The sequence below is a fragment of the Trichechus manatus genome, unplaced genomic scaffold, assembly GCF_000243295.1.
Source record: "Trichechus manatus latirostris isolate Lorelei unplaced genomic scaffold, TriManLat1.0 scaffold00209, whole genome shotgun sequence".
NCBI lineage: Eukaryota > Metazoa > Chordata > Mammalia > Sirenia > Trichechidae > Trichechus > Trichechus manatus.
In genome coordinates, this window is record NW_004444145.1 from 1,913,197 (window position 1) to 1,939,690 (window position 26,494).

Genomic DNA, 26,494 nt, shown 5'->3' on the forward strand with positions numbered 1-26,494 from the left:
GATCGGAAGAGCACACGTCTGAACTCCAGTCACCATGCTTAATCTCGTATGCCGTCTTCTGCTTGAAAAAAAAGAGTGAGCGGGAGGAAGGAAAGTATGGTTATAGCAACTAGCTAGGAGGTTTAGAATGGCTGTCCAATAGAATCTTACGCTCACAATAAACTTTGAAAGGTATCCATTCATCTCTGCACTTCTCATGGCCCCACCAATGTTAGGCTGGCAATATGGAATAGTGGAAAGAGCACTGGATATATTCATTCAAAAGAGATTCATGATATAGAAAAAAAAAACAATAATCTGAATTAAATATTAGGAGGCTTACGTTCCTGTCCCAGATCAGTCAGTTCGTTTCTCAGAAGTTTAGATTCTTCATGTGTAAAATTAAGTGAATTGACCTAGATGGTGTTTAAGATCACTTCTGCCTCTAGTGTACTGCATGTCTGTAATTTTAGGATCTATTACATTCATTCAACAAACATTTTTTGTGCTCCTACTATGGATGTGTACCAGGCACAGTTTTAAGAACTGTAAATACAGCAGTGCAAAAATAAATAAATTAATTTAAAAAAAAGATAGGAAAAGTAAAAGACTGTGAACACTAATCAAAAGAAAGATGGAGTAGCTATATTAATAACAAACAAATTAGATTTTGGAGCAAAGGATATTAACCAGGGATAAATAGGGTTATTTCTGAATACTAAAGGGGAGAATTCACTGAGAGGACTTGGAAATCCTAAACTCTTAGGCACCTAATAACTGATTCAAAGTACATAAATCAAATCTGACAAAATTGCAAGAAAAACTAGACAAATTCACAATTATAGTGAAACATTTGTACACCCTTCTCTCAATAATTGATAGAGTAAACTGAATGAATACAAAGATATAGAATACGCAACACTATCGACCAGCTTGATGTAATTAATATTTATAGAATACACCACTCAACAATAGCAGATACAAATTATTTTCAAGTGCACAAAGAAATTTACCAATATAGAGCATTTTCTAAGACAAAACAAATTCCAAGAAATTTAAAAGGATTCAAATCACATGAAGTTCCCTGAACACAATGAAATTAAAGTAGAAAATAACAGAAAAAGAGCCCCAATATTTGGAAACTAAATAACATTCTTCTAAATAATGCATGGGTCAAAGAAAAAATCCAAAGGGAAATTAGAAAGTATTTTGAGGGGGAAGAAAAAGAAAACTCTGGAGTTAGAGGATATAGAAAAAAATAAAAATATAATTGTTACAAATAAAGAATACAGACTTCAAAAACAAAACAAAAAAAAGCCACAACCCAGACAAACCAAAAGTTATAAATGCTCAGAATTGGCAGCATAAAAGGAAAACTCTCTCCTGACTTGTATTGTGGCAGTCTAAACGCCCCCAGAAAATTGTGCCAAAGAGTTTAGAAAACAAATATACAATAAAAGTAAACACACATACACACAAACAGCAACCTTTTTTCAGGTAACTATTTTGGATTGCAAACAAAGATAAATTTAACGTTCAAACAATCTGATAAAATAACTATTTGGAAACTGCTTGGCAAAAAAAAAAAGAAAGTATTTTGAAGTGAATAAAAAATGAAAACACAACATTTTTATTTTCAAGGGGAGGGGAAATTTATAGAATGAAATACTACAAAAGAAAAAAGTTCTCAAATCAATAACCTCAGTGTCTACCTTAAGGACCTGGAAAAAGAGCAAATTAAACCTGAAGTAATAAGTATAAATGAAATAGTGGAAATCAGTAAAATAGACAACAGAAAAAGTTAGAGAAAATCAGTGAAACTCAAAGTTAATTCTTTGAGATCAGCGTCATTGATAAAATTCTAGCCAGACTGATCAGCAAAAAAAAAAAAGACAAATTACCAATATCAGGAATAAAGAGTTGACATTAGGGATTATTGTGGTAAGAAGTTCCTAAGGGATTATTATGAACAACTTTATGCCAATAAATTCAATAAATCAAATGAAATGAGCAAATTCCTTAAAAGACACAAACTCTCAAAGCTCACTCAAGAAGAGATAAGATAATCTGAATAGCCCTATGTCTATTTTAATGAATTGAGCCCTATGTCTACTTTAATGAATTGAATTTGTTGTTAAAAACCTTCCCATAAATTAAATTCCAAGCCCAGATGGCTCCATGGGTGATTCTTCCCCCACCCCACCCAAACACTGGTGATTTCTACCAAACATATAAAAAGAAATAATACCAATTCTACAAAACTCTTATGGAAAATTAAAGAGAAGGAAATATTTCAACTTGATTTTATGAAACCGGTATTACCCTGATGCCGAAACCAAAGACATTACAAAAACAAAAACAAAAACAGAACTACAGACCAACATCCCTCATAAACATAGATACAAAAATTCTTAAAATTTTAGCAAATAGAATCCAGTCCTACAGATAGTTGCTATGAGTCAGAATCCAACAATATAAAAAGAATAATACATCATGAGCAAGCTGGGTTTATTTTCCATCAATGTAAAATTGGCTTAACATTCAGAAATCAATGTAATTGACCATATTAACAGATTCAAAGAGAAAAATCACATGATGATCCCAATAGATGCACTAAAATCTTTTGACAAAACCCAGCATCTGTTCCTGATTAAAAATTTCAGCAAACTAAGAAAGAAGGGAATTCCCCCAACCTGTTAAAGGGCAGCTATAAAAAACATGCACAGGAAAAAAAAAAAAGACCAGACTAACTAGTCTTTGACAGAGACTGGAGGAACCCCCAAGACTATGGCCCCCTGACACCCTGCTAACTCAGAACTGAAGCCACTCCCAAAGTCAACCTTTCAGTCAAAGATTAGATAGGCATATAAAATAATCAATAACACACTGAGGAATGTGTCTTAGTTCCATCAAGTATGTAAGGCCAAACGGTGAGCACCTGCCCAAAAGCAAAGATGAGAAGACAGGAAAGGACAGGAAAACTGCATAAATGGACACAAGGAACCCGGGATGGAAAGGGAAAGGGGGAGAGTGCTGACAAAATGCAAGGATCACCACCAGTGTCACTAAACAATTTGTATATAAATTTTTGAATGAGAAACTAATTTGCTTTGTAAACTTTCACCTAAAACACAATAAAATTAAATAAATAAAAACTAAAAAAAAAAAAAGAAGTAAAGAAAAACATAAAAGGGCAGAAATTAATAAAAGTAAACATAGCAACAATATTAAAAAAGCAACAAAACCAAAAGTAGATTATTTGAACAGATTAATGAAGAAAAAGAGATAGAACAGAACTCACAGATGTTTAAAAGATAATAGATGATACTCTGAACACATTTACACCAATGAATATGAAAATTTTGATGAAAATTATAATTGCAAAAAATGCAACTTATCAATCTAGAAAACATTTTTTTCAACTTTAGAAGAAATAGAATATCTGAAAAGTCCTAGATCTTTAAAGGAATAAAATCAATAATTGGAAATCTTCCAATAAAGAACATTATTGGCCCCTGCAAAAAAACAAAAACATACACAGAGACCAAAGTTCATTAGTAGTTACCAGGGGTGAGAGGGAGGGAAGAAGGAGTGGTTGCTTAGGGGACGCTGAGTTTCTGTTAAGGGTGATGGAAAAATTTGGAAATGGATAGTGGTGATGGTTGCACAACATGATGAACATAATGTCACTGAATTATACATGTAAAAAATGTTGAAATGGCAAAAGTTTTGTTATATATATATATACCATAATTAAGAAAAAAAGTACAGTTACTAGCATACTTAATGGTTGTCTGTTCTCACCACTTCTATTCAACTTTATACTGGAGGTCCTGGTCCACTCAATAAATCAAGAAAAAAGTTTAAAATGACACAGACATACAAGAGGAAGAAATAAAACTACCTCTATTCACATATGACAGGATTGTATACATGGAAAAATCCCAAAGAATCTACAAAAAAGCTACAAGGATAACTGGGTTTCAGTATTCAAGATCAATATACAAAAATCTATTATATTTCTATTTATTATTTGTGAACAATTGAAAATTGAAATAAGATAATTATTATTCACAAAAGCATCAAAAAGAAATATTTAGTGATAAATCTGATAAAAGATGTGCAAGACCTATACCTTGAAAAGTACAAAGCATTTCTGAGAAAAATGAAAGAAGACTTAGAAAAATTGAGAGATGTTCTGTGTTCAGAGATCAGAAGACTCAATATTGTTAAATGATTTATTTCAATTCTCTGCAAATTGATCTATAAATTCAGCACTATCTCAATTAAGATACCAGCAGGCTTTTTTTAAAAAAAGAAATTGGCAGGCTGATTCTAAAATTCATATGAAAATCCAAAAGGAGAAGCAGTGTGGATAAGGATAGTTTTTAGGCTATGAGTGTTTAAGTGGGTCACTTCAAGGAAAGAAGCCCAAGGAGAAGAAAAAGGAGGACGTGAGAAGAGATTTGAGTATAACGGAAAAAGAAGAACAAAGTTGGAGGACTAAAACTACCTGATTTCAGAAGTTATTATAAAGCCTCATACTGTGTTATCAGTATGTTGTTGTTTGTAGGTGCCGTCAAGTTGCTTCCAACTCATAACCACCCTACGTACAACAGAACTAAACACTGCCCAGTCCTGCGCCATCCTCATAATCATTGCTATGCTTGAGCCCATTATTGCAGCCACTGTGTCAATCCACCTCATTGAAGGTCTTCCTCTTTTTCATTGAGCCTCTGTTTTACCAAGTATGATGTCCTTCACCAGGGACTGGGCCTCCCTGATAACATGTCCAAAGTACATGAGAGGAAGTCTCACCGTTCTTGCTTTTAAGGAGCGTTCTGGCTGTACTTCTTCCAAGGCAGATTTGTTTGTTCTTCTGGCAGTCCATGATATATTCAACATTCTTTATCACCACCATATTTTAAAGGCATCGATTCTTCTTCAGTCTTCCTTATTCATTCCCAACTTTCGCATACATATGAGGCGATTGAGAATACCATGGCTTGGGACAGGTGCACCTTAGTCCTCAAAGTGACATCTTTCATTTTGAACAAAAGAGGTCTTTTGCAGCAGATTTGCCCAATGCAACACAGTGTTTTATTTCTTGACTGCGGCTTTCGTGAGTGTTGATTGTGGCTCCAAGTAAAATGAAACCCTTGACAACGTCAACCTTTTCTCCATTTATTATAATATTGCTTATTGGTCCAGTTGTGAAGATTTTTGTTTTCTTTATGTTGAGGTGTAATCCGTACTGAAGACTGTAGTCTTTGATCTTCATCACTAAGTGCTTCAAGTCCTCTTCACTTTCAGCAAGCAAGATTGTGTCATCTGTGTATCTCAGGTTGTTGATGAGTCTTCCTCCAATCCTGATGCCCAGTTCTTCTTCATGTAGTCCAACTTTTTGGACTGCTCAGCATACAGACTGAATAAGTATGGTGAAAGGATACAACCCTGACACACATCCTTCCTGATTTTAAGCCACATATTATCTCCTTGTTTAATCTTTTAAACTACCAAACTGTTTTTGAAAGTCGTTTTACTACTTCACGTTCCCACAAGCAGTATATGAGACTTAGAATTGCTCCACACCTTCATCAACACTTGATGTGGTTAGTCTTCTTAATTTTATTTATTAATAATATCTTTCAAAGAACAGAAGTTCTATGTCCAATTTATCAATTTTTTCTTTTGTGGATCATGCTCTTGGTGTAGTATATAAGCTAACTTTGCCTAACCCGAGGTCATATACAAAGATTAAATTGGATATATGTATATGATGTGACATATACATATTAATTAAATCAAAACACATCATAGACCTAAGTGTAAAATCTGAAAGTATAAAACTCCTAGAAGAAAATATAGGAGAAAATGTTTATAACCTTGGGTTAGGCAAAGTTAGCTTATATACTACACCAAGAGCATGACCCACAAAGAAAAAATTGATAAATTGGACGTAGAACTTCTGTTCTTTGAAAGACATTAGTAATAAATAGAAGGAAAAGACAAGTCACAGAATGGAAGAAAATGTTTGCAAACCACCCATCTGATAAAGGAGTTGTATCCAAAATATATAAATATACACAAAACTGAATAAGAAAACAGATGACTCAGTTTGAAAAATACGGGCAAAGTATTTGAAGCACCAAAGAAGACAAACCAATTGCAAATAAGCCCAAGGAAAGATGCTCAAAGCCATTAGTGGAGCCCTGGTGGTGCATTGGTATGGAAGTGCAAATTAAAACCATAATGAGATACTACTACATACATTTTGGAGCCCTGTTTGCACAGTGGTTAAGAGATTGGCTGCTAATCAAAAGGTTGGCAGTTCAAATCCACCAGCCGCTCCTTGGAAACCCTATGGGGTGGTTCTGCTCTGTCCTATAGGGTCGCTATGAGTCAGAATCAACTCGATTGCAATGGTTTTTTTTTTTTTTTGAATACCTTTTGGAATGACTAAAACTAAGAAGACTGACCACATTAAGTGTTCATGAAGGTATGGACCAATTCTAAGTCTCATACACTCTTGTGGGAACGTAAAATAGTGTAACCGCTTTCGAAAACAGCTTGGTAGTTTAAAAGATTAAACATTTACCTGCTGTTTTGAATTGAATTGTGTCCCTCCAAAATGTGTGTCAACTTGGCTAGGCCATGATTCCCACTATCGTGTGGTTGTCCCTGTATTTTGTGATCTGATGCAATTATCTTATGTGCTGTAAATCCTAGCCTCTATGATGTTAATGAGGCAGGACACAATCTACAGGATTAGGTTGTATCTTAAATCAATCTCTTTTGAGATATAAAAGACAGCAATGAGCAGAAAGGAGAGGGACCTCGTACTACCGACAAAGAAGAGCCAGGAGTGGAGTATGTCCTTTGGACCCAGGATCCCTGTGCTAAGAAGCTCCTAGACCAGGGGAAGATTGATGACAAGGACCTTCCCCCAGAACCAACAGAGAGAGAAAGACTTCCCCTCCAGGTGGCACCCAAAATTTGCACTTCTAGCCTCCTAGACTGAGAGAATAAATTTCTGTTTGTTAAAGCCATCCACTTATGGTATTTCTGTTACATTGTTGTTGTTGTTACTAAGTGCTGTTGAGTTGGTTCCAACTCATAGCAACCCTATGGACAGAGTAGAACTGTCCCATAGGGTTTCCAAGGTGTGGCTGGTGGATTTGAACCGCTGACCTTTTGGTTAGCAGCTGAGCTTTTAAACACTACACCACCAGAGCTCCCATTTCTGTCATAGCAGCACTAAATAACTGAGATACCTACCACGTGACCCAGCCGTTCTGAACCTAGGTACTTTATTCAAGAGAAATGAAAGTATATGTCCATATAATGACTTGTGCATGAATATTCATAGCAGCTTTGTTTATAATAACAACAACAAAAACCAGAAACAACTCAAATGTCCATGCCATGGAAAAATACTTAGGAATAAAAAGGAGTAAGTTATTCATACATACAAGAATATAGATGAATCTCAAAATAATAATGCTAGTGAAAGAAGCCAGAGGAAGAAAGTAGATACTGTATGAGTCCACTTACACTAACATTCTAGAAATGCAACCTAATCTGTAGTGGCAGAAAGCAGACTGGTGGTTGGCTGGGGATTAGGAGGGTGAGGAAGTGTGTGTGGGATTATAAGAGGGCATGAAGAAAGTTTTGGGGGTGATGGATAAGTTCATTATTTTGAGAAGATTTTGCTGGTGTACATATACATCAAAACTTAACTTGTATCCTTTAAAAATGTGTACTTTATAGTATGTCAATTATACATCAATAAAGCTGTTAAAAAGAAACAGTTATAGTTGCTAGTTGTGGAATGGTGGAATAGGGGTAAGTCTGTGCAGAGAGTGAGAAAAATATTTAAACTTCTTAAGCATAGGAAAAGAACTTAACCTTAATTTATTATAACTTCACTGGTTTTGTTGTATTCTGACTGTCTGAGAAAAGAGAATGCTGTATAGCCTTAATTGTTTGGGGTGTATTTGAATGTTGGAGCCCTGGTGACATAGTGGTTAAGAGCTCGGCTGCTAACCAAGAGGTCAGCAGTTCAAATCCACTAGCCACTCCTTGGAAACCCTATGGGGCCGTTCTACTCTGTCCTGTAGGGTCGCTATGAGTTGGAATCGACTTGATGGCAATGGGTTTATTTTTTTGGTTTTATTTGAATCTCTGTATTAGTTAAGCCCTTTGGTTTAGTGTCCGTGGATTCATAATGGCCAATAAACCCCTCTCAGTGAAGAGTTCAGGAGAAATAAAAACAGCTAGAATTCAAAGCACTCCATGTTCTTTCTCTTAAACAGTTATTTGATAAAAGCTCAGTAGGGAATGAATAAAAACTATTGGCTAAAATTAGATATTGATATTAGCTATAGATTTTTTCTTTCTATTCCAATTACTCAGTAGCACATGTGATTTATTTCCAGAGAATCAGGTGAAATTGTCATTTAAAGTCAAAGTAACCTTAAACACAGTCAAGCATCATGAAAATAAAGTGAATTCTAATAAAAATGTGGCTGGTCATGGAAAATTAAAAAAAAAAAAGTTGCCTACTGTAAACTTCTGATTCACTACCTACCTTTTTGGCTCGACAGAGCTGTGCTTGGTCAATTCTAGAGATGACACGCTGCGTTGAGAATGGAATCTCAAGCATAGGGACTACTGAAGGATCAAAGACATTTTTCAACTCTCTTGATAGGACAGTGGAATCCTCAACTTCTTTTTCTGAATCAGATTCACTGTCTACCTCACTTAGCACTCTGACAAACATTTTAAACAGTTGGGTGATTTTCTTTTCTCTCTTTTTTTTCACAGAATATAGGCAAATGCTAATAAAGGTATCCACTAGGAAGCTAGAAGAGGTCTTTCCTGCTCCCAGAGATTGTGGTTTACCTTTCTACTAACTGGTTGTTATCCATGGTATTCTAGTCCTGGTGATGTCATAATCGATCCATTGTGACATTATCATTGACTCAAACATTTAAAGACTGCTTACTATATGCAGAGAACTAGGCATTCTTTGTGCTGTGATGGTAGAAGAGTGAAGGGGGGAGGGAGGGTAGGGAAGAATAGGCAACAGGAATGCTAAAAGATATAGAAGCTTCAATGAGCTTTAAATCTAGGTGTTAGAATTCAAGACCTAGTGTAGCAAACATAACTCCTGGTTCTTCTCTCTTCCTGGGATTTTTGCCTAAGTATTTTTAAGCCTGTAGCGAAATAATTTTGTTACAATTGCTTCAGCTGCCCTTTAATTTTTCCAAGATGCGTAGTAACTTGGAAGATACTGTTGAAGATCACACTCTTTGCATTGCCTAGTTACTTGTTTTTTTCAAGGAACCTGACTGAAGAAGGCTTTGAAGTTCCATAGTTGGCTCAAGAAATTGAAGGGGAACGCCAGAAGCTGCATTCGAACTGAAGGAGGAAAAGTGCTTTGGGCAGCTCCTTTGCAGAGGAGGTGAAAGGATTTAGTAGACCGGAGCAATTAAAAGACAGGGTGGTTTTGTTGGCCATACAGTGTTTTTTTTTTTTATTTTAAAAATATTTTAAAAATACAGAAAATAATATAATAGCCCTGTGCCCACCACCTAGAACGAAAAAATACTAACATTTTGTCATATTTGCCTCAGATATTTTTAAATAAAAGAACACATTAGAGAGAGCTGAAGTCCCCTTTATTCTCCCCAGACTCCTTCCTTCCCCTCTGTCCCTTTCCAGAGGCAATGACAGTCATGAATTTAATGTATTTATATCTAGCCTTTACTTGTATAGTTTTACTGCATGTGTATATATTCATAAATAATATGTAGTATTTTATATGTTTTAAATTTTATACAAATTGTGGATGTATAGCTTCATTTTTCTACAAGAATCTCCTATGTCGAGTCCTTGTAAATTTATGTTAAACAATTTACGTGTTTTAATCCTTAGGAGAAAGGGAGGCAGGGAACCATCAAGCAGATATTTTTTAAAAATATCAATATAGAGAGCGCAAATTAAATATTTTCCCTTCTCATTGACTAAGTTACTCCCTCTTCTGTGTTCCCAAAGCACTTCATGAAATTTCTGTTATGGTATTTATCTCATTGACAAGTAACTATGTCTTAATGGTTTTTACTCAGTAGTTCTTTAACTTCTCAAGACTAGATGCCACACTTTATTTTTCTAACGTTTGCCATGTTCTTACTCAGTTATTTTTCAAAAACTACCTAAAATTTGGGAATCCAGTATAGTCTCAGACTCCTTTCCTTATGGAAACTTTTCAAAGCTTTGAAATATTTTCTTTGATTGTTAGATGCCCCTCTCAGTCAAAAAATATTATCCCTCCTTTCCTGTATACCATAATTAAGTCTAGTTACTCAAGGAAGTTCATAATGGGCTTGGAAAGGCCCATTATCAAGGAGAATTATTTTTATAAATGTGAGGTTTGCTTAAGATATTCATCATGATCCAACATTTCTTGACTATTTACTTTGTTGATAATAATATTAAATTGTGAAAGTCTTAAATAACTTATTTCTCTTGATTTCCTTACATTGCTTACCCCAGCAGGAATTCACGAAGTAGCCTAAATGCTTGACAACTAATTTAGCATTATTGTTCCTTTTCTCTCTTATATTTTTCATGCAGCATGGAATTCATCAGCAACCGGAAATTAAGGCTTTTTAAAGTAAACTTTTAAATCCCTCTCCTTCCTTTTCAATTGGACAAACGTTTGTTGAGACACTACTGTGTGGCTACCATTATCCTAAACTTTAAAGAATATCTGATAGGGTTCCTGTGAAGAAACTGAAAACGAAAAAAAAATTAAGATAGAATATAATAATCAAGTGCTAACAAGGGACATGAAGAAGGGGAGCAGAGTCTTTAGGAAAACCTTATGGAGAGAGAAGGCTGAGTGACAAATGAAGGCATTCCAGATAGGGAAGACACCTTGAGCCATGGCTTTGGAGGTGAGTAGTAAAGAGTTTGTATCTCAGAGGAAAAATGAGATGGATTTAATTGAGATGAAGTAATGGGAGTTTACTAGGGGATCAGATTAGGGAGGGTCTGGAATACATACATTAACAATTTGACAATGGCATGAATTTGGTATCTAAGTGAGAAAGTGAGGAGATTAGTTTAATTGAGGTAAAGGGAGATTACATGGGATCAGAATGAGAAGGTTTTGAATGAAAATAACAGCGGTTTGGTGAAAATGAAAACTTTAGGAAGACTTTTGAACAAATAGAATGGGGAAAAAATTATTTGGAAAAGATCAAGATGAGTGTCTGAACTAGGTTCTAGAAGTGGGAATGAAGACAGGGATAAATCCTACTAGGTATTGATGAAGATAATACGGCATTTGAATCATCTAACAGAAAATTATAAAGACATTTTTAAAAATTAATTTTGTTTTTATTGTATTTTATTTGAATTGATGGCAGAACATCAATGCAGAGGCTGTAGACGAGACATTAGGTAGCATATTTATTAAGCGGAGATGTGAGTACCTGATTTAACGTGGAGCAAAGTTTAAAAGGTCACTCACCTTCCTAGAGAGCACCTGCAACTGTAAAATAGGGATAATAATGTTACAAAAGATTGTTTTACGATTAATTCACGTAAAACGCTTAGAACAGTGCTGGGCACACAGTAAACATTCAATATACAGTGGCTGCTATTAATACATTTACCTCTACTACTGCTTTTTTTTTTTTTTTCCTCTGCGAGCCACCCACCTTTTTGGCATGGTTGGCGGTTTGTTCAGTACACTTCGCACAAGCTCGACTATTAAGCAGAGCTAGATTTTTAACTATGAAAACTGCGGAATTATTAGGGCTCTGTAATAGGTGTCAGTTTGGCAAGGGATAAAATGCGTCAATAAGATTTTCACACACCCCTGTGGCACAGAATGGTGCCTTCCTCCGATCGCCTCTCCACAGGACAGATAATAGTACATTCCATACTGCCGCTGGAAAAGACAGCGCAAAAGTTGAGCGCTCGAACCGATTTTTCTTTCCTCCCGGAAGCAATTGTTCTCTAGAACCGGAAACAGTTGCTGTTTTAAGGGAGGTGGGACTGGGCGGGTCAGGCTGCAGCGGCTGACGGCGGGGAGGAGCCGGGTCCATTGCCGGGTGGAGGGGCAAGGCGAGTGTCGTTATCCTAGCGATTGGGGCTCGGGCCTGTGAGCCGGTTGGAGTCGCGGCGGCGGGAACGATTGGGCAGAGCGGAGGAAGTCATGTTACTCTTCGTGGAGGTGAGTGGACTTGGTAATTTCGTTCTGCCCTGAGGAAAGCAGGAGTCTGGAGGCGCCGGCCGGTCCCACCGCCATGTGACTTTCCAGGCCGTACACGCCGCGGCACCGGCAGGCAGGCTGACACAGCACCTGGGCCGTGTGGGCCTGCAGCTCTACTCTGTGTACTCACAGCACTTTAGGAAGCTGTGAGAATTGAGGGTCGTAGTGGGGGAGAATTAAGGGTGGAGAATTGAGGGCTTGTCTGGTGTGGCGTGACAAACAGGAAGGGGAAAGTGTCCCATATGGACCTCCAAAAGGAGTCAAACAGGCGGAGGGGGAGGCGGGGGGCGGAGTCTATCGGGGAAAAAAGTAATCAGGTGGGCGCGTTCCGGGGTGGGGGCGGGGGGGGCGGGAGCAAGGCCTCGCGGGGCCCTCTGGGAGAGAGGCGAGCAACATGTGGGCCCGCGGAGGGAGGAAGGTGAAATCAGTACAAGTATTTTGAAAAGAAAATGGAAAGCTGCTTTTTAGCTACTTCCACTAGATTTTGTTCATTCCTTGTCCCTGGGTCTCTGGAACGTTCTTTGGGTGGAAAGCGAGTTACTGTTATTGAGGAGAAGCCAGCAGAGTTTGGAAGCCTTGAAAGCCACCGCTTTGACCTTTTGTAAAAGTTATTCACGCAGCGTCTGCGTGATGAAGGGTTGGTTTTACGAACCGATGAAAAGTCCTTTACAGGAAAATTCCAAGGATAAGAGAAACTTGGGCCGGGGAACACCGTTTTTAGTGTTATTTGAATAGTAGAAATATTTTCATTAGCTGGAACGTCTGCTGTTGGCCTATTTTGGTTTTAAAGATAGTTGCTATCTGCCTTGCACAAATAGGAGTTTAATTTCTCTTATTTCTGCGGTTCTCTTGTGTGCAGTGAGCATCAGCTGACTGTCTGGCTAAATGCTTTGAGTAGATTCCAGATCATATTGTTCTTGCATTGTGAAAACGTCAAACCAGCAAAGCTGCAACTTCCCAACTTGGCACTTGTTAACTATGCCCATAAAAAGAATCTTTTCAATGATGGAAGGAATTTGCAGGTTGTATAATGGATTGAGTGAGCGGGGGCCACTCTGTGGCAGTTTTTTTTTGGGGGGGGGGTTGCTCTAATATTCCGTCGTAAAGTAAATAAATGATTTTACTTTTTTTTTTTTTTTTTAATCTAACCAACAATGTGTAGTTGATAAATTTGGGATCTTTAGATAAGGTTTAAAAAAGACACAGCATAGGTCTGACTTTCATAATAAACGTTCATTGGAACATTCCAAGCAAATCATGAAAAGATTTTAAATTACTGAGCCCATTCTGTTTGTCTTTTTTAAAAAAGTCCTCGTTGTTGTTTTCCTTCGGCAGAATAAGAAGTCAGATATGATTTTAAGCAGTGCCAGTTTGTTTTAGGAATGTGATGCCATGCAAATGCTGCAGGTTTTACGTGCTTACATATTTTGCTGGGCAAAACGAAGATTATGAAGTTTTACTATATCCACATGAATTCCAGAATAAACGTTTAAGTTCCAAAATGATTCCTTTGACTTTGTTAAAATGTGAACTTCGTTAATAGCCTCATTTATTGAGTGTTTAAGCTAGGTCCTCTCCTGTCTCTAAAACAACATTGCAGCGTTTTACAAATGCGAAAACTGAGGCTGACAGGTTAAGTAACTTTCCCAAAATTCATACAGCTAGTAAAGTGGAACTGGGAGATAGACCCATGTCATTCTAAAGTCAAATCATAGTTCGATTTTTTAGCAATTTAGACCTATCTTAACTCCCTAGTTTAGACAAACTCTACAACATCTTACTGTGTATATAAACTTAATGTCTCCATTAATTATTTTCTTTGTGAATCATTTTGTCGTTTTTGATGTTAATACTAAGTCTTTTAATTTTTCTGTATGAGTTTTATTGAAAAATTAACAATGCCATTAGATATTTGAAACTGAATGTACGTTGCTCATTTGACATTTTGTTAACTAACCTCATGATATATAGTAATTATTCTAAGCCAGGAAACCTATGCTCAGAAGTTAGATGTCTAAGGTCATTCAGTTGTAAATAATATGAGGACTAAAGTCTGAAGTTTCTGGCTCCAAAGCTTATTTTTCACTTTCCCCTTAGCCAAGGGTTCTTAATCTGCGTCCCTGGGTAGAATTCAGGAAGTCCACAAACTTGGTTGAGGAAAAAAATTTATGTGTTTTTTTCACTAGCCTGTAATTGAAATTTAATTTTCAGTGTAGGCAACAGTGTTTATAACTCTGTCTCCAAGATAAACTACAGATATTTTCATATCTTACAGTTATAAGTACCTTGAAATATTGTTTATGTTCATCACTCCTTGCTATTGTAATTAAAAAACGTCTCGGCATTATAAAAGAAGCGCCTTTTTACTAGATTAGAAATTTTAAAATATTTTGATAAAATAGTTTGATAAATGTAAACTAGTTAAACTAGTTGCCAGTTTACAACTGGAATTAGTGGGATAGAGAATAGTAACAATAAAACAATAATAAAAGTGCTACACATGTGTGGTGCTAGTAAGTACTTTTGTGTATGTATGTGTGTATATGTGAGTACACACACACACACACACACACACACACACACACGGATGCACTCAAGCGGCACAGTGTTTCTGTGAGGTAGGTACCATTATTATCCCCATTTTAGAGTTAAGGAAATTATGCCACAGAGAATTTAAGAAACGTGCCGAAGATTATACAGCTAGTGAATGAGTGTTGAAGTTGGAAGTAGAACTCTAAACCACCTAGCTATATTGTTGTTGTTGTTGTTAGGTGCCCTTGAGTCAGTTCTGACTCATGGTCATTCCATGCAACAGAATAGAACTGCTCATGGTTTTTTTGTTTTTGTTTTTTTTAAATTGTTGTACTTTAAGTGAAAGTTTACAGTTCAAATTAGTCTCTCATACAAAAATTTAAACATACGTTGTTATGTGACCCTAGTTACTCTCCCTGTACTATGGCAGCACACTTCTCCTTTCAACCCCTGATTTCCCGTGTCCGTTCAACTAGCTCCTGACCCTCTCTGCCTTCTCACCTCACCTCCCGACAGAAGCTGCCAATTTAGTCTCATGTATCTACTTGAGCTAAGAAGCACACTTTTCACGAGTATCATATTATATCCCATAGTCCAGTCTAATCTTTGTCTGAAGAGTTGGCCTCAGGAATGGTTTTAGTTCTGGGTTGACAGAGGGTCCGGGGGCCATGCTTTCTGGGGATCCTCCAGTCTTAGACCGTTAAATCTGATCTTCTTACTAGAATTTGAGTTCTGCGCCCCACTTTTCTCCTGTCCTGTCAGGGACTCTGTTGTGTACCCTGTCAGGGCAGTTATTGGTGGTAGCCGGGCACCATCTAGTTTTTCTGGTCTCAGGCTGATGGAGTCTCTGGTTTATGTGGCCCTTTCTGTCTCTTGGGCTAATAGTTTCCTTGTGTCTTTGGTGTTCTTCATTCTCCTTTACTCCAGGTATGTTGGGACCAGTTGATGCATCTTAGATGGCTGCTTACTAGCTTTTAAGACCCCAGATGCCACTCACCAAAGTAGGATGCAGAACATTTTCTTAATAAACTTTGTTATGCCAGTTGACCTACATGTCCCCTGAAACCATGGTCCCCTGGCTTCTGCCCCTGCTGCTCTGTCCCTTGAAGTGTTGAGTTGCGTTCAGGAAACTTCTTAGCTTTGATTTAGTCCAGTTGTGCTGACTTCCCCTGTAGTGTGTGCTGTCCTTCCCTTCACCTGAGATAATTCTTGTCTACTATCTAGTTAGTGAATAACCCTCTCCCTCCCTCCCCACCCTTGTAACCATCAAAGAATGTTTTCTTTTGGGTTTAAACCTTTTCTTGAGTTCTTATAATAGTGGTCTTATACAATATTTGTCCTTTTGCAACTGACTAAATTTACTCAGCATAGTGCCTTCCAGATTCCTTCATGTTATAACATGTTTCATGGATTCATCATCATTTATTATCATTGCATAGTATTCCATTGTGTGAATATACTGTAATTTTGTTTATCCATTCGCCATTGACGGGCACCTAGGTTGATTCCATCTTTTTGCTATCGTGAAGAGTGCTACAGTGAACCTGGGTGTGCTTGTTATCTATTTGTGTGATGGCTCTTATTTGTCTAGGATATATTCCAAGGAGTGGGATTGCTGAATCGTATGGTACTTCTATATCTAGCTTTTTAAGGAAGCACCAAATCGATTTTCCAAAGTGGTTGTACCATTTTACATTCCCACCAACAGTGTGTAAGTGTTCTAATCTCTCCACAACCTCTCAAACATTTATTATTTGGTGTTTTTTTGATTAATGCTAGCCTTGTTGGGGTGAGATGGTACCTCATTGTAGTTTTGATTTCCATTTCTCTAATGGCTAATGATTATGAGCATTTCCTTGTGTGTCTGTTAGCCTCCTGAATGTCTTCTTTGGCGAAGTGCCTGTTCATATCCTTTGCCCATTTTTTAACTGGGTTATGTGTCTTTTTGTTGTTGAGGTTTTGCAGTATCTTCTAGATTGTAGAGATGCTGATCAGATTTGTCGTAGCCAAAATTTTTTTGTCGCTCTGTAGGTTGCTTTTTTATTCTTCTGGTGAAGTCTTTTGAGGAGCATAAGTTGTTTGATTTTTAGGAGCTCCCAGTTATCTAGTTTCTCTTCTGGTGTTTGTGCATCATTACTTATGGTTTGTATTCTGTTTATGCTGTGTTTTAGGGCTCCTAGCGTTATCCCTATTTTTTTTTCCATGATCTATATCATTTTAGATTTTGTATTTAGGTCTTTGATCCATCTTGAGTTAGTTTTTGTGCATGGTATGAGGTATGGGTCTTGTTTCATTTTTTTTGCAGATGGATGTCCAGTTATGCCAGCACCATTTGTTAAAGAGACTGTCTTTTCCCTAATTAATGGACTTTGGGCCTTTGTCAAATATCACCTGCTCATAGGTGGATGAATTTACGTCTGATTCTCAATTCTGTTCCATTGGTCTATATATCTGTTGTTGTACTGGTACCAGGCTGTTTTGGCTACTGTGGCAGTATAATAGGTTCTAAAATCAGGTAATGTGTGGCCTCCCACTTTGCTCTTCATTTTGAGTAATGCTTTACTTATCTGGGATCTCTTCCCTTTCCATATGAAGTTGGTGATTTGTTTCTCCATCTCATTAAAAATGCCACTGGAATTTGGATCAGGATTGCATTGTATCTGTAGATTGCTTTGAGTAGAATTGACATTTTCACAATGTTGAGTCTTCCTATCCATGAGCAAGGTATGTTTTTCCACTTCTGCAGGTCTCTTGGTTTCTTGCAGTAGTATCTTGTAGTTTTCATTGTATAGGTCTTTTATGTTTCTGGTTAGATTTATTCCTAAGTATTTTATCTTCTTGGGGCCTATTGTAAATAGTATTGATTTGATGATTTCCTCTTGGAAGTTCTGTTTGTTGGTGTAGAGGAATCCAACTAATTTTTGTGTGTTTATCTTGTATCCTGATACTTTGCTGAAATCTTCTATTAGTTCCAGTACTTTCCTTGTGGATTCTTTGGGGTTTTCTGTGTATAAGATCATATCATCTGCAAGTAGAGATACTTTGACTTCTTCATCCATGGGGTTTTCTTGGAAGCAGATTGCCAGATCTGTCTCCTGTGGAGCTGCTTCATGGGTTCCAGCCACCAGCCTTTTGGTGGTTAGCAGTTTATGCCACCAGGGCACCTTCACCTAGCTATTCTGCAGTAGAAATTAAAGGAAAACAAGGATTCCTACTTTAAGTAATACTTAGATATAACTTTTTTTAACCTGGTCTTGCAGACAAAGGACTATAATGACTTCAGTAGTTAATTAGCTCCCCACCCCACCCCCCAACCCTGTCTTGTGAAGAAGGTACAAAGAGGTACCTCTGGGATGAGGTTAAAAAAAAGTTTGGATAATTCACAAACTTGTCAAACATGTCCCTACTTAAATTTCTTTAAAACAAAATCTAAGTTTGAAACAGTGATGTGCTCCCTCTGTCTGTCTGCTAACGAGTTATTTAAGTTTTAAGGGACCAAAGGGGACAATTTGCAATTTTTTCATGGTTTTTTTTTTAAATTGTTGTTGTTAATGCTTTGTTTTTTTTTCAGACTCTTGTTCCTTTCTAATATTTTCAACCAATTATGCCTGCTGTTGTTGTTTGGCAGTGTTTTCATGACTGTTAAATTTGGGTTTCTGTCTGTATTTGAATTTTTCCTTGAAAACAAGTACTTCTAGCCACTCATTTAAGTAACAGTGACTTTCGTGCACCCTAGGATGCTTTGATAACTTTTACATAATTTTAAAAATAATTTTCCCCGACTTCTGAAGTTTCCTGCTTTTTTGGGTGATAGCATTTTAAATTTTAAGTTAGCTTTAGACTCTGATATAAGAAGTGGGCCATTTGCCTACATAGTATTTAATTTATATTACAGTAATCATAGGTAGTATTGTGCCTTTTGCACCAAGTACAGTAGTACTAAGATAGCTTTCCCTGTAGATTTGAATAATCATTTAATTTATAAAGAATTTTTAGATATCATTGACCGAAAATAATTTTTTTAAAACAATGACTTCAAGGAGGAAAATAAACAAATTGTGAAATGATTGCCAAGAAAAGTTAGGAATAAGTGAACAGGGTAGCAATTTTTTAACAATTTGATTTTGGAAAATTTATTGGAGCTGGTTGCAGAATTTAAAAATGAATAAAAACATGGACAGATAGTGGGTGTGTAATGGACTGAAAATGCAGTAGATTGTTATAAAAGTGTGAAATGTGGAAAAAAATGCTCAGAAGTGAACATAAAGATGAAAAAATATACCATGGTGTTGCAGTTACCAGTACATGCAAAACAAGTAACTAGAAATATTGATATTAAACTATTTTGTATTTTGATCAGTTAGGGTTTGATGGGGCTATCTGCCAGCTCCATATTGTCTCCCCCCTAGTTGGGAGTGTTATTTAATACTAGGTATTAACATTTCAAATCCATAATTTTGGCCTTCTACTTTCTAGCTTACATATTTTGACTTTAGTTAGAAATGGGATCTGAGTCAGTGTTGCAGGGAAGTGGGGAATAGAGGAAGTTGAGAAGTTTTCATTGATCTAGCTATCATTGTGACATTATAAAAAAAGATTTCTAACTGGCTCTTCAAATATCCTTAAGTGAAAATGGAAAATGACTTTCTGACTCTGATAGTGTTTTTTATAGCATTTTGGTTTCTCTTTCCCATATTCTGTGCTTTGATTGAGTTTTGTTTTCTTTAAAGTTTAATACTTAAGGCAGGTTTCAATCTTCTTAAAAACATTGTAAATATTTTGTATTATGCTCTGTGATTTACTGTAAGGATTTTGGAATCTTGGGTTCAAGTGTTAGCTGTATGAACTGAAGTAAGTGACTTCTGAGCCTCCAGTTCCTGCTGTAAATTTAAGAATAATTTCTTCTGGCCGTCAAGTTGTGTTCATGGTTTTTACATACCTAGCCTTGACTACATTCTAGGTAAGGGCTTGATTGTATTGTGATAGAAATTGTCAGGTATATGTTGTTGTTAGGTGCTGTTGAGTCGGTTGCAGCTCATAGCGATCCTATGTACAATAGAGGGAAATACTGCCTGGTCCTGGGCCATCCTCAGAATCGTTGCTATGTTCAAGCCCATTGTTGCAGCCACCGTGTCAGCCCATCTTGTTGAGGGTTGTCTTTTTTTGCTGACCCTCTACTTTACTAAGCATGATGTCCTTCTCCAGGGGGACTGGTCGCTCCTGATAAAGTGTCCCAAGTACATGAGATGAAGTCTCTCTATCCTGACTTCTAAGGAGCATTCTGGCTGTACTTCTTCCAAGACAGATTTATTTGTTCTTCCGGGTAGTCCATGGTATATTCAATATTCTTTGCCAACACCATAATTCATAGGCATCAATTCTTCTTTGGTCTTCCTTATTCATTATCCAGCTTTTGTGCTCGTATGAGGCAATTGAGAATACCATGAGTTGAGTCAGGCACACCTTAGTTCTCAAGGTGACATCTTTGCTTTTGAACACTTTAAAGAGGTCTTTTGCAGCAGATTTGCCCAATGCAATACATTGTTTGATTTCTTGACTGCTGTTCCGTGGGTGTTGATTGTGGATCCAAGTAAAATAAAATCCTTGACAACTTCAGTCTTTGCTCCGTTTATCATGATGTTGCTTATTGGTCCAGTTGTGAGAATTTTTGTTTTATGTTGAGATGTAATCCATACTGAAGGCTGTAGTCTTTGATGTTCATCAGTAAGTGCTTCAAGTCCTCTTCACTTTCAGCAAGCAAGGTTGTGTCACCTGCATATTGCAGGTTGTTAATGAGTCTTTCTCCAATCCCGATGCTGAGTTCTACATACAGTCCAGCTTTTCGGATATTTCCTCAGCATACAGATTGAATAAGTAAGGTGAAAGAATACAGCCCTGATGCACATGTTTCATGACTTTAAACCACACAGTATACCCTTGTTCTATTCCAACAACTGCCTGTTGGTCTATGTTCAGGTTCCGTATGAGCACTATTAAGTGTCCTGGAATTCCCATTCTTCACAGTGTTGTCCATAATTTGTTATGATCCACACAGTCAAATGCCTTTGCATAGTCAATAAAACACAGGTAAACATCTTTCTGGTATTCTCTCCTCTCAGCCAACATGCATATGACATCAGCAGTGATAGCCCTCGTTCCACATCCTCTTCTGAATCAGACTTGAGTTTCTAGTAGTTCTCTGTCTATGTACTGCTGTAACTGTTTTTGAATTATCTTCAGCAAAATTTTACTTGCGTGTGATATTAATGATACTGTTTGATAATTTCCACATTCTGTTAGATCACCTTTGTTTGGAACGGGCACAAATATGGATCTCTTCAGTCGATTTGCCAGGTAACTGGCTTCCGAATTTCTTGGCATAGATGATCGAGTGCTTCCAGCGTTGTATCCATTTGTTGAAACATCTTATTTGGTATGCCATCAGTTCCTGGAGACTTGTTTTTCACCAGCACCTTCAGTGCAGCTTGGACTTCTTCCTTCAGTATCATCAGTTTTTGTTCATATGCTACCTCCTGAAGTGGTTGAACGTTGATCAGTTCTTTCTGGTGCAGTAACTGTTCTTTCCATCTTCTTTTTTATGCTTCCTGCGTTTAATATTTTGCCCGGAGAATCCTTCAGTATTGCAACTCAAGGCTTGAATTTTTTGTTCAGTTCTTTCAGCTTGAGAAACACTGAGCATGTTTTTCCTTTTTAGTTTTAGTTTTTTGCACATCAATCACTGTAATACTTTACTTTGTCTTCTCTGGCAGCCCTTTGAAATCTTCTGTTCAGCCCTTTTACTTCATCATTTCTTCTATTTGCTTTAGCTACTCTCTGTTCAAGAGCAAGTCTCTCCTGACATTCATTTTGTTCTTTTCTTTCTTTCCGGTCTTTTTAATGACCTTTTGCTTTCTTCATGTATGATGTCCTGAATGTTGTCCCACAACTCATCTGGTGTTCGGTCGTTAGTGTTCGGTGCATCAAATCTATTCTCGAGATGGTGTTTAAATTCAGGTGGGATGTACTCAAGGTTGTACTTTCGCTCTCTTGGACTTGTTTTAATTTTCTTCATCTTCAACTTGAACTTTCATATGAGCGGTTGATGGTCTGTTCTGCAGTTGGCCCCTGGCCTGGTTCTGACTGATGATCCTGAGCTTCTCCATCATCCCTTTCCACACTTGTAGCGAGTTCAATTCCTGTGTATTTCACCTGACTAGATCCACATGTATAGTTGCTGTTTATGTTGTTGACAAGAGGTATTTGCAATGAAGAAGTCGTTGGTCTTGCAGAATTCTTTCCTGTAATCTTCAGTGTCGTTTCTATCACTGAGGCCGTATTTTCCAACTACTGATTCTGCTTGTTTCCAGCTTTCACATTCCAATCACCAGTAATTATCAATGCATCTTGATTGCATGTTTGATTGATTTCATATTGCAGAAGTTGGTAAAAATCTTTAATTTCTTCATCTTTGGCCTTAGTGGTTGGTGTGTAAATTTGAATGATAGTCGTATTAACTGGTCTTCCTTTTAGGCGTATAGATATTTTCCTATTACTGACAGCATTGTACTTCAGGATAGATCTTGAAATGTTGTTTTTGACAATGTATGTGATGCCAATACCAGTCCATTTCAGCTCACTAATGCGTAGGATATCAATCTTTATGCATTCCATTTCATTTTTGACGACTTCCAATTTTCCTAGATTTATACTTCATATGGTCCATGTTCTAATTATTAATGGATGTTTGCAGCTGTTTCTTCTCATTTTGAGTCATGCCACATCAGCAAATGAAGGTCTTGAAAGCTCAACTCCATGCATGTCATTAAGGTCGACTCTAAGGGGAGCCCTGGTGGTGCAGTGAGCTCAGCTGCTAACCAAAAGGATGACAGTTCGAATCCACACACCACTCCTTGGAAACCCCATGGGGCAGTTCTACTCTGTCTCATAGGGTCTCTATAAGTCACAGTCGACTTGACAGCAACGGATTTGGTTTTGGTTTTTTTCTACTTTAAGGAGACAGCCTTTCCCCAGTTGTATTTTGAGTGCCTTCCAACCTGAGGAGCTCATCTCCTGGCACTGTATCAGACAATCCGCTGCTATTCATAAGGTTTTCACTGGCCAGTTTTTCAGAAGTTGACTGCCAAGTCCTTCTTCTAGTCTTTCTTAGTCTGGAAGCTCCGCTGAAACCTACCCATCATGGGTGACCCTGCTGGTATTTGAAATACCAGTGGCTTCCAGTATCACAGCAACACACGAGCCACCACAGTATGACAAACTGCTAACAGACTAGTATATAGTAGTCACTAAATAGCTGCCTCTCAAAAACCGCTGAATATAAATATTTCTGGAAAATTTATTGAAGCTGCTTGATAGTGAAAAACCAAAAAACCCAAACCTGTTGCCATTGAGTCGATTCCAACTCATAGTGACCCTATAGGACAGAGTAGAACTGCTCCATAGAGTTTCCAGGGAGCACCTAGTGGATTCAAACTGCCAACCTTTTGGTTAGCAGATGTAACTCTTAACCACTGCATCACCATGGTTTCATGCTTTATAGTAGCACTGGGTTATTTCAAAAACTGCTGTGAGATAGCAGTAATTAAGAAATATATAACCTTTTGAGTTCTAATCCCAACCTTGTTACTAATTTTCTCTGATTCTGGGCAAGTCAAACAAGTTAATTATTGTCTTCCAAATTTTACAGTTTTATTGGACAAATAAAACTATTAAAACAAGAGTGAAGATTGTGGTGTGTTAAACAATACACACATTTTTACGAAAGATTTTTTTAATTAATTTTTTTTTTGGTTTATTGTAGTTTAGGTGAAAGTTTACATTTCAAGTTAGTCTCTTATACAGAAATTTATACATACATTTTTATGTGACCCTTATTACTCTCCCTGTACTGTGAACAGCACACTCCTCCTTTCCACCCCTGATTTCCCATGTCCATTCAACCAGCTCCTAACCCTGTCTGCCTTCTCATCTCACCTCTGGACAGAAGCTGCCTGTTTAGTCTCATGTATCTACTTGCGCTTAGAAGCACACTCTTCACGAGTATGATTTTATGTCCCACAGTCCAGTCCAATCTTTGTCTGAAGAGTTGACCTCGGAAATTGTTTTAGTTCTGGGCTGACAGAGAGTCTGGGGGCCATGTCTTCCAGGGTCCCTTCAGTCTCAGTCAGACCATTAAGTCTGGTCTTTTTACTAGAATTTGAGTTCTGCACCCCCACCTCTCTCCTGCTCCATCAGGGACTCTCTGTTGTGTTCCCTGTCAGGGCAGTTATTGGTGGTAGCCAGGCACCAGCTAGTTCTTCTGGTCTCAGCCTGGTGGAGTCTCTGGTTTATGTGGCCCTTTCTGTCTCTTGGGCTAATACTTTCCTTGTGTCTTTGGTGTTCTTCATGCTTCTTTACTATATGGAATATTTTAAAGAATACAAATGATAAAATGTGAATGGGTACTTTATATTTGTTCTTTTGAATAATAATTTTTCTAATGTAAAAGTTTAAATAAATGTAGGAAAAAGAAACTATTTTAAATATCACGCTCATATTTCCTCTCGTGTCTGTTCCGTTTTCTGACCACTTGAGAAAACCATTGATTCAGAAAATATCTGTTTATAAATGGCTCTAAACCATTGGCAAAGGAGTACTTTAACTGAATACTACTAAGGGTAGGGTATGCACTGCAGGCATAAAGCCAAACTTCAAGGGTAAGGAGTTAAGTACTGTTGGGTTTGTATATTATTGAAGGTAAAGAAAGGAATTTTCTGTGTAATGGCAGAGAAGTTAGGAGTAATCCAGGGTTTCTGTACCACATAGTTGGCCAGTATTTCACACTACTGGATATGACAAACTGCAGAACACGTAGGGTGACTATGCCTCCCATTTTGTGCTGGACAGTCACAGGTGACACCTATTTCCTGGCACAGATATCTCACCCCATTTCATTCTCAAAAATGTCCTGATTTGTGTGATAAATTTTTTTTTTCCAGGAAGGATCACGGATTCATTATGTCCTTATTGGCAGGAGCCTTTTTCTTTCTTTTTTTTTTTTAAGTCATATCATTAATAAGCAACATAGTGTGTAAAAGTTGATACTAAAATATTTGTTATTGACTTGGGTATGGGAAATGTAAATTTATAGGGCAAAGAGTTAAAGTCGAGCAAGGTAAGAGGAAGCCTTATTATTCTAGTTTTTTGAGTTAGTAGAAGAAAAAATAGGGCTGTGATTGAGTAGTAATATTTATATACAAGGTTGCATAAAAGTAGTTAAGAGCGTGAGCTCTGGAGCCCGGCTGCCTGGGTCTAAATCTCAGCAGGCTGGGCCACTTTCTAGTCCTGTGACCTCGGGCAAGTTATTTAACCTCTGTTTCTCCATTTCCTCATCTGTAAATTGAGGATAATAGTGATATATGAGGATAAAATTATTATCTACCTCATAGGGTCAAGAAGATTGAGTTAATTTATATAAAGCACTTACAACAGTACCTGGTACATGATGTGCACTTATATAAATGTCAGGTTCTGCTTTCGTACATACACGTGAAAGAAATTTTCATCTCAGTTTTCTGGTCAATTACATTTGAATGCAACAGAGGGTTTGCTGACTTGACTATATATGCTAGGAATAAAAAGATGCCCTTTCCTGAAAAGAATTAACTAAAAAAATGGATATTCAATATTGATATTTTAATCTTTAGGGGGTTCATGAATCTCATATTCTGAACTTGAGGGAGAAAATCTGTAACTTTGATTGTATTTTTAAAGCAGCCCATGACCTCCAAAAGGTTAATAGCCACTAACCTATGGAGACCTGTTTTTAACAATCCTCAGATGCTGTCTTACTGAGATAGTGGGAGTTTTAGAAGTCTTTTCTCTTTCTCTCCCTCTGATACTAATAATAGCTTTATTGAGGAATAAACTTAAGGTTTTTTTCCCCACAGTAGAGGGAAAGTGAATCCTGAGTTCTGACAATGTGGGAAACTTGGGGAAAATGATTTACAGTGATCCCCAGACCAGTTGCAAGCTCTTTTACCCAGGGGCTTGTTAGAATACAGATTCTCTAACCCTACCCCTGAGTTACTGAATCAGAATCTGCATTTTATCAAGATCCCTAGGTGATTTGTATGCACATTAAAGTTTGAGAAACATTGATCTAGCATACCTTCATTCAGCAAATTCTATTTGGCCTGTGTGCTAGTCACTGTTTAAGGGGCTAGAAAGCAGTAAACCATAGATAAGTCACTGCCTTTCTGGAGCCTGTAGACAAAATAATTTCAGATTAGGTTAAATCCTTGATAATAAAGGTTGAATTTTTATTGCCTAAGCTACTGTGTATATTTACCTTTTTTTAAACTGAAAATTAACTGTACCTTGGCCCTAGGATAGAAATCATTGCAGATCATTAGCCACTCTCAACAAAACTGGAGCCAGGGACTTGGCTTTGAGAGATGTATAATATTCCTTATTATGTAGCATGTTACGAGTTGTCTTAAAGGTTTCTCTAAGGTGTCTGTAGTACGTAGTGGCTAAGAGCATGGACTCTCCAGACTTCCTAGGTTCAGATCCTGGCTCTGTCTTAGTGTGACTTTGGGCAGGTTTCTTTACTTTTTTTTTTTTTTTTTTTAATGTACTTGTAATTTAGTGGAGCTCTTGATATTGCAGATGTAAAAATTGAATTTGCATGATCTATCA

General features: G+C 37.3%; 2 protein-coding genes across 4 annotated transcripts in view; one reads left to right on the forward strand and one right to left on the reverse strand.

Annotated features, from left to right (window-relative positions):
* FAM186A (family with sequence similarity 186 member A) overlaps window positions 1–8,761 on the reverse strand; it is a 110,384-nt gene extending 101,623 nt beyond the window's left edge. Inside the window, exon 1 of the mRNA XM_023742432.1 lies at window positions 8,570–8,761. Within this exon, the coding sequence (XP_023598200.1) occupies window positions 8,570–8,761 (192 nt within the window). The remainder of the gene's footprint in view (window positions 1–8,569) is intronic.
* Window positions 8,762–12,016: 3,255 nt separating this feature from the next.
* The window catches only part of LARP4 (La ribonucleoprotein 4), a 77,499-nt gene continuing 63,021 nt past the window's right edge, over window positions 12,017–26,494 (forward strand). For 2 of the 3 annotated variants that reach the window (XM_004388320.2, XM_023742400.1), the window contains exon 1: window positions 12,017–12,226. In XM_004388320.2, the coding sequence (XP_004388377.1) occupies window positions 12,209–12,226 (18 nt within the window). In that variant the 5' untranslated portion in view covers window positions 12,017–12,208. The remainder of the gene's footprint in view (window positions 12,227–26,494) is intronic. The other variant, XM_023742401.1, reaches the window with a different exon arrangement.